General features: G+C 39.1%; 2 protein-coding genes across 2 annotated transcripts; one reads left to right on the forward strand and one right to left on the reverse strand.

The window, feature by feature from the left end:
• Window positions 1-322: 322 nt before the first annotated feature.
• LOC121244608 (probable glucuronosyltransferase Os01g0926400) lies at window positions 323-4,354 on the forward strand. The gene is made up of 8 exons (XM_041142757.1): window positions 323-765; window positions 1,010-1,156; window positions 1,294-1,358; window positions 1,446-1,515; window positions 2,849-3,067; window positions 3,403-3,546; window positions 3,662-3,797; window positions 3,880-4,354. The coding sequence occupies exons 1-8, from the start codon at window positions 397-399 to the stop codon at window positions 4,107-4,109; spliced, it is 1,380 nt and encodes a 459-aa protein (XP_040998691.1). The 5' UTR covers window positions 323-396; the 3' UTR covers window positions 4,110-4,354.
• A 294-nt stretch (window positions 4,355-4,648) lies between these two features.
• Window positions 4,649-6,931, reverse strand: LOC121244607 (pentatricopeptide repeat-containing protein At3g21470). The gene has a single exon (XM_041142756.1). It carries the CDS (start codon window positions 6,543-6,545, stop codon window positions 4,896-4,898), a length of 1,650 nt encoding a protein of 549 aa, XP_040998690.1. The 5' UTR covers window positions 6,546-6,931; the 3' UTR covers window positions 4,649-4,895.
• Between the last annotated feature and the right edge of the window lie 2,052 nt (window positions 6,932-8,983).

Consider the following 8,983-nt stretch of genomic DNA (forward strand, 5'->3'; position numbering starts at 1 on the left):
TCATAAAGTTTTAATGCACCTCCTTTATTTCTTAAAAATATATATTATCTATATTAGCTTTTAGAAAAGAGAAAATATCCTACTAAAATTAAAAATAATATTTGAAATTATTTTATATTTTTATAAATAAAAAATCATAAATATAGATAATTTAGATATTTCTCATTATCAATAATAAAAGTGAAATTCGTTAAATCTACTTTAAAATAAAAGTGATTAATTTGTAAATTTATTTTTATATAATCCCTTAATAACTAATGTATTTTCAAATAATAATAATTCCCCATTATCACAAAAAAAAAGGGTAATTTCCCCGAACGACGTCGTCCCTTTTCATCTCCCTTACCTCCATTTATTATCCCTCCCTTCAGAGTTCACATTGAACTGTGCAGAGAAATGGGGAGCATTGGCAACAGAGGCAGGCCAGTGGCAGCCCACCAGACCCCTGTCTGCACTCGTACCCACCAGATTGGATCCCTCCTCCTAGTCTTCGCCACCTTCTTCCTCACCCGCCTCCTCGACCGCTCCTTTCCTCCCTGCCCGAACTTCTCCTCCGATCGCTTCCCGACGACGTCCCAGAACCACGTCGGCTTCTCCGGCCACGGCGGGTCCCTCTCCTGGCCAGACAGAGGCTACGGGTCCCGCATCTCCCTCAAGATCTACGTCTACGAGGAGGACGAGATCGATGGACTGAAGTCACTCATGTATGGAAGAGACGGTACTATCACCGCCCAGGCTTGCTTGAAGGGCCAGTGGGGCACTCAGGTAAATTGCCCTCTTAAATTTTGGTGCATATCTTATGCAATACTTAGAGAAAATTTAAGTAAAAAACCCAAACTTCCGAACAGGAAATTGGGGCGCTTTAAGCAGTTGGTTTATTGAAGTTCACAGGGCTGTTTCATTTGGCTGCTTATTAGGAAAGTTAAGAATGGCGAATTAGTTGAAGTTTTAGAATATTTAAAAATGTTTGAAATAATCGGCTTAGAGGTTTGATTTACTCATTATGCAGGTTAAAGTACATAAGCTGCTTCTGAAGTCGAGTTATAGGACAAGAAAGAAAGAGGAAGCGGATCTGTTCTTTGTGCCGGCGTACGCTAAATGTGTTCGGATGATGGGTGGTCTTAATGATAAAGAGATTGACCAGACCTATGTTAAGGTATAATATTTCCACATTTTGTTGCTTGAAGTTATATGCATTTGTATCTTGGGTACCAATTTACTTAAATATATTTATTTCCATAAGCAGACCTCTGTTGTCAGTGTTGTGGTCATTTTGGTCGGTTTTGTTTTCAGGTCATTAGTCAAATGCCATATTTCAGGCGATCTGGAGGCCGTGACCACATTTTTATTTTCCCAAGGTAGTATTTTGGTTGGTTCTAGCATTCTGGGCTATCCATTTCTTCGTTGTCGTTCATACGAATAATCTTGCTTTCACTCAACTGCAGTGGTGCTGGAGCTCACTTGTTTAAATCTTGGGCTACCTACATAAATCGTTCCATTATTCTCACCCCTGAGGTATACCTTGCTTGGCTCAAAATAATCTTGTAAGCTTCGTTTTTTATATACATTCATTACTTACTGCAAAATTGAAAATACTCTAGTAAAGACTTTAACTAGTACTGTTGATTTGATGATAATACATACTCATAACCTTTCAGCACAATATATAGTCGCATAGCATCTGGTGCTCTTGCATCGCATAGCAAGGATAAAAAATATGTATTATGGTCTTTATGTTTAAATCATAAGCAACTCAAAAAAGAAAAAAAGCGAAGAGTATTAGGAGATGAACAGGAGCAAAATTTTGCGCCCCCCTTGTCCATTTTAGGGACTTACTATTTGTGTCAGTAAATGATGAAGCGGAATAAAAAGGAGAAGAACAGGTTTCTCCCTTGGGTCCTTGAAGACCACAAAGAGAAGGACAGCTTTTTATTAAAAATAACTTAATAATAAACTCAATGATCTTGATGTATTGTTCAGAACCAATCTTTATAGGTTAAAAAATCCTAATCCAGACATAATCATAAAATTACTTGAAGACTTTTAAAAAGAAAATAAAACAAACCCTAAAGGTACTTGGAAAATCTGAAAAGAGAGAAGTCCCAAAAATACTAGGAAAACCTGAACAAGAAATAAAACATAGCAAAGTGTAATACAATGTCAAAGTTCTGTCCTTTTAGTCTGTTTAAACGTGCAGGTTAAAGTCTTGTTAGGTAAGGTTTATGTCTGATCGTTTCTTTTTGTGTTAAGCTTCCATGATAGGTACAATTCTTTTCGTTTTCTCAGAAGAAAACATGCTAGGTCAAATTTCAACCCAATTTTGAGTGGGTTTCCCTTTAACTGCAGTGGCATGTATGACATTTGCTGGCACATGTCCAGAAATTGGCCCTTGGATGCCTTGTAAGGTTCTTCACAAAACATTTTTACCTTCAGCCAATTCTAAGCAGCAACGTGTGCGTCAAAAGTTAGCATTCATGTAAAGATATTTTCCAATGTGGCTGCAAGTGTAGCACTTGTGTGTCGTGTGATGTGGATTGAACAGTGATTATATGTTTAACCTGCAGTGGGAACAACTCTCTGAAATCTGCAGTACTGTGGTTAGCACTTGTGTGTCCTTTTGTTTTCCTATTGTCGGATTAGGACATGCATCAGTATATTATCTTTTAATATATTCCTTGGAGGTGTCCTAAAGTTTCTATTTTTTATGGTACTTGGTCTGGTCCTGCACTCAGTTTTAATGAATTTAGGGGTGAGTTCTCTATATGGCTATTTTACTGTTGGTCCTAATTCTATTCTATTACAGTTTTTTTGTTTGACTTGAAGAGTGTTTAATAATGTGTTAGTGCAGGGGGACCGGACTGATAAGAAAGACACAAGTTCTTTCAATACGTGGAAAGATCTCATAATTCCTGGAAACGTTGATGATAGGATGACTAAGACCGGGGATACCCTTGTCCAACCTTTGCCTCTATCGAAGCGGAAGTATTTGGCAAACTATTTAGGTCGTGCACAAGGAAAGGTTGGCCGCCTTCAGTTAATTGAGCTTGCCAAGCACTTCCCAGACAAGGTATGTCATCATCTATGGTTTCTTGATCACTCTAAGTGAAGTTATCTGGTTCATTCAATTTGTATTCCCATTGACTCTATTCTGTAATTTATTTTCCTAAAATGCTCAAGATTTACACATGCTTTGGTTAGGCAACATATTCCTTTTGTGCGTTTTTCTCCTATCTTGTTAATATATTCTGGTGGCCAGGCAGAATGACTCTGATATTCATTGCTATTATAACTGTGTTATTGGATGTGCGGCATGTTGTTTCTGAAAATCTAACTTCGAATATTTTTAACTTCTTGACCATTTTAAAGAGCTATAGAAAGTATGCATATTGATACTGTGAACAGTTGGAATCTCCAGAGCTGAAGTTCAGTGGCCCTGACAAATTGGGAAGGATTGAGTATTTTGAACACCTTCGTAATGCAAAGTTCTGCCTTGCTCCTCGTGGGGAGTCTTCATGGTCTCTTCGATATTATGAGTCTTACTTTGTGGTCTCTCTCTCTCTCTCTCTCTCTCTCTCTCTCTCTGTGGGTGGGTGGGTGGGTGAGTTTGTACACACACCTAGGGTTAACCAGTTGCAATGATGTACTTGTCTCTGCTAAACAGGAGTGTGTCCCAGTGATCTTATCCGATCAAATAGAATTGCCTTTTCAGAACGTTATTGACTACAGCCGGATATCAATCAAATGGCCATCCACTCAAATTGGTCCCCAACTTTTGGACTACCTAGACTCTATACCAGGTCAAATTCAGCACTCCATTTTATCTTGCTTTGCTTTTGTACGCTATTATATGTAATAGCTCAAGTTGGGTTATATTTCCAGATGAAGACATAGAGAGGATGATTGCCCGTGGCAGACAAATGAGGTGCATGTGGGTTTATGCTCCTGAATCAGAGTCATGTTCAGCAATGCATGGGATTTTGTGGGAACTTCAGAGGAAAGTTCGGCAATTTCATCAGTCGGCTGAGACATTCTGGCTGCACAATGGATCTATAGTAAACAGAAACTTGGTTGAATTCTCTAAATGGAAACCTCCCATCCCTTTGCCTTGATCATGGCTGGAGATGATCCCTTTGTTTGCCAGTAATTTTTTTTTTTTTTAAACCATACCTCAATTTTATTTGCTGTTTACTCTCAAGTCACCATGACTTTCTCAGCCTAGAAGAATTTCTCCAGAACCAAACCCCCCCCCCCCCCCCTCTCTCTTTCTCTCTCCTTTTCTTTTCTCTAGTCAGTTTATGTATAGACCCATGGATGTGTTATCTACACTTTCAAGAAAAGAAATTGTTAATGTTAAGTGCTGTAACCCCCACTTTCATCTCTCCAACGTTTTTTTGCAAGTTTCACTGTACCGTTCGTTTGGTCTACTGATTCTTGAGGCTGGAATTATTTTGAAATCATTAACCGATTTGGCCATTGCAATTTGCCTCATTTCTCTCACCAAAGCGCTTCTTGTTCTTCACCGGCTTGAGTTGTGGTTTTTTTTTCCCATGGAAAGCATTGGGGTTTTATTTTTAGGCCCTCACGTGAATAAAAGTTTTGATCAGAAGAGGAGGTTACAACCTTGAGGACTGAGATCTCTTGCTCAAAATTGCTGTTAACCAAGTACTTTGGGAGGAATCCTCTAATTATACTATTTCACCACTTTTTTCGAGAAATTTGGCTGGAGAAACTTCAGAAGCTGTAAAGATAGGCATCGTATACGGGTGAAGAAACTCGGGCAAACACTTCAACAGGTACTGCTAGAATGTCATTTATGCATTCCGCCCTGCGCAACTTTAACTTAGGACTTTGATTTCAAAATATAGGTTCGCTCCTATACATCTGTTCTTTATCTATTAACAGCCCGAAATGGTGTTCTTAGTACTGCTGGGTATAAGAGAACTGCACCCTGGTGTCTTTTGCATCCCTTCATTAATCATGAGCGTCCTCATCCTTTCAGCCTTCTCCCATCTATTTGAAGCAGCATAAATATGTGACAGAAGAACGCAAAGTGACTCATTAGCAGTCATCATCTTCGCATTTAAAGTTCCCTCTTTTACTATCTCGTCTGTCATCTCCATGTCCAGATAAATTCGACAAGCTCCCAGCATGGCTGTCCAAACTGTGTCATTGGGTTTCATTGGCATTCTCTTGATCAAATCATAAGCCTCTTTCAATCGCCCTGCTCGTGCCATAAGGTCAACTAAGCAACCATAATGCTTGATGCTTGGTTTCAAGCTGTACTTCTCCATCTTGGAAAATATTTCCATACCTTCATTGACAAAACCCCCGTGTACACATGCTGAGAGAACGGAAAGAAAGGTTATGTCATCAGGTCTTTTATTGGAACTTTCCATTCTGCCAAAAATTTCAAGAGCCTCTTCGCATTGTCCATGAGTGGCATAACCCGAGATCATGGCATTCCAGCAGGCAACGTTCTTCTCATCAATCCTTTCAAAGACCAACCTCGCAATGGCTAATTCCCCACATTTTGCATACATGTCGACCAATCCATTTAAAACAAACACATTGCTGCGAATCCCCGTACGATGTATCGCACAGTGGATTTCTTTACCAGCATCCAACAGCCCCAATTGAGCACAGGCAGATAGAACGCTCGCAATAGTGACCTCATCAGGCTCGAATCCTTCAGCTTGCATTTCACCAAATGCGTCCAGGGCTCTCTCACTAAACCCATTCTGCGCATACCCGGAAATCAATGAATTCCAATTCACCAAATTCCGGACTGGAATTCGTTCGAAAATGGCCTTGGCCTCTTTGACATTACCCTTCCTACAGTACCCAGAAATCATTGACGACCAAGCAAAGAAATTCCCGTATGGCATCTCCTCAAAAATTTCCCTCGCTGCCTCCATATCCCCATTGCTGGTGTACCCATCAACCATCACAGTCCAAGTCACGACATTCTTCAACTCAGGTGGAACCCTGTTGAACAATCGCCTGGCAGTAACAGTATCTCTGCGCTTTGCAAACCCATCAATCATTTCAATCCAAGTCACTGCATTTCGCGTCGACATCCTTTCAAATAAAACTGACGCCGATCTTGTATCTTCATTCCTCAGGTACCCCCCGATCATGGCATTCCATGTCACTACACTTCTATCAGGCATATAATCAAACATTTTACGCGAGTCAACCACATTGCCACACTTAGCATACATGTCAACCAATGAGGTCCCAACCATAACCCCACAATCCACCCCGGCCTTGACCGAATCTGCGTGCAAAGCTTTCCCAAAACTAAGGAAGGAAAGAGAAGCACAAGCCTTGAAAATCAAAGGGACTACCACACCCAGATGGTGAAGTCCTTTACGGCGAATTTGGGTGAACAAAACAATGGCTTCTCTTGGTGATCCTTTGGAGATATGATTCCTTACGAGGTAGCACCAATTCGAGAGACGTTCATTTTGCTGATTATTTATTTGGGTTTGCGATTGAGGGTAATGTGTAATTACCTGTGGGTTTTGGGACAAAGTAATTGTCATTTCACAGTCCCATTTGTTTCGCTCTTCCAACCTTCAATCTCAGCTAATATTTATTGTGTTATTACGTTTGGAAGCTCTTCAAGACCACCCCTTAAACTTCAATATAATAACACTAATGCCCCTCTAGTCTTTTCCCTCCATGAACCAACGAGATTAACGGTCCTTTGAATAACGGCGCTGAGAATGCCGAAACTATTGCAGAAGGGTAAAACTATCAGAGAATTGAAGCAATGGATGTTGATCATTTCTCGGTCGGAATCCTTGATGGGTTTCCAGTTTCTTGGAAAATGGGATTCTTGTTTCCTTTCATTTTTTGCAACATGCATGAATGGCAATCTTCGCATTTCTCCATAGAAGTTTCTTCTTGTTGGCTTGTTGGACTTGTGGTTAATTCCTCTATTTCTTTGCCCTTGGCTACAGGAAACACTACCGCTCTGTTCCTCTTCCTGTGCCCAATGTATATTGAATCACCGAGAACCTTTTCTGACTCTTATGGAATCCGGCCGTTTGTCTCATTTCTCCCACAGGGAACTGATATTACAGGCCATTTAGAGTTCTCACCTTGTTTTTTATTTATTTACTCTTGGACATGTTTTAATTCCTAGTTTTCTTTGTTAAGTTTGTATGAGCGAATCATGAACAACTTTGCTACACATGGCAGAATTACGTACCTTCAAGAGGATCATTAAAAACAATTCCAGAGAGCAGTTTTCATGCATTCCATACACTTGATGATGTTGCTCAATTGCCAGGGTTCTGCTTTGTAAGCTTCTCGTTTCTTCAAGTGCTTCTTCTCGGTGTTTCCTTCCTTCTTTTTCTGCTTTTTACTTCATTTGCTAGTCTTGTTTATGTCATGGAGGACGAAAAAAATCTGCTCTGTGCAGGACTGGAAGATGGATGATGAGCAATGAACTGTAGTAACGGTCCAAATTAAAAGGTTCCAAATGGGACAAAATATCTCATGATCAGTGAAACCCCCCAGAAGTGCTTGGTGTTGCATGCAGTCAAGCAGTGTTGGATCAATTAATAAATTAGTAAACTCTATTGCAGTAAAAGAGAGGTGTACGTGGTCTTAAAATGGCCTGCAAAAGCAAATAGATCAAGTCCTGAAACATCATTATGCAGCTTTGTGAAAGGCAAAATCTTCATATCTGAGCTTTATATATATATATATAAAAGATAAGGCATAAGCTTCGACAAATCATAGAGAAACTGAAGACTGCCGGCCGCATGCAGATACTGATCTCTAATTGAGCTGAGGGGCCTCATTCATCACACACACACGTGCAAGCTTGATCAGCAGGTTTCGAATTTGGCACCAGCTTTCTCAACCTCTTGATCTTCCAGTGTCTTCATCTATTCCCAAAAAAACATCAATTTTGTTTAGATCATCGATAAAAATAATCTGTAGAGTTTGATTAATAATATCCAATGAAAAAAGCAAAACATGCAGAAACATAACAATTATATATATATATATATAAACAGTAACAGAAAAACTGGACATGCATTATATGTCATTTTTTTTCCACATTAGTGTCAAGTTTCTGCATCAAACGCCGGGGGATTTCATGCACTATATAGCGTATGTAGTCGTCTCATAGCCAGCTGAAGAAATAGGACTGGGGGCAGTTTGTTTTGCTGCATGCTGTCATATGATAATGCAGCTGCCTGCAAAGCATGGACAATAACATATTAATATATACATGGCCAAAGAAATTATACGAGACATATATAGTTATATTAAACGTGCAAGAACCTGTTTGGAGGTAAACCAAAAAAAGAAGGCCATACATATATATATATATATATATATATATATATATGTTCACATGGAAAATTATGCACATCCCGATAAAAGTCACCTATTCTTTTTTTTTTTTGTTTTTAAAATATTTAAAGTGTTTAAAAAATACTTGAAAAAAACATACAAAATAAAAAAGTGCATTTTTCTTGGTAAGAACTATTAGGACCCAATATCGGCAGCCCTAGCAGTACCCATGTTTACATATACTTACCCAGAGTTTTTCTACAGACAACCGCCACTTGCAAATGGGACGTAATCGGGGTGGACGTGGCACGACTTATGTAGGTAAATAAAAAATAAAAAAACAAAAGAAAACAAAAATTGAGGCACAGATTATGTAAGGAAAAAAAAACAAAAAGAAAAAAGAGAGGCAAGAAGCAGACCAAAAACACATAAAACTGATCGGCGAGCACAACCGATGAAATGCCTCCTAATAGAATTTCTCCTCCTACAAAAACAAACTCATTTTTTAGATTTCATGTTGACAGATTTCTCCTAAATCCATTTCCATTATTTTTCCCAAATGGGTTTTGTTGTAGAAATGGCTTCATCCTGCATTTTCTTTTCTTTATGTCCATTGACAAGAACTTTTTTTATAGGTCAAGAACACGAAAGAAAATATGAGAAAGAC

This window comes from Juglans microcarpa x Juglans regia, chromosome 8S (assembly GCF_004785595.1).
Source record: "Juglans microcarpa x Juglans regia isolate MS1-56 chromosome 8S, Jm3101_v1.0, whole genome shotgun sequence".
In the NCBI taxonomy this organism is placed as follows: Eukaryota; Viridiplantae; Streptophyta; class Magnoliopsida; order Fagales; family Juglandaceae; genus Juglans; species Juglans microcarpa x Juglans regia.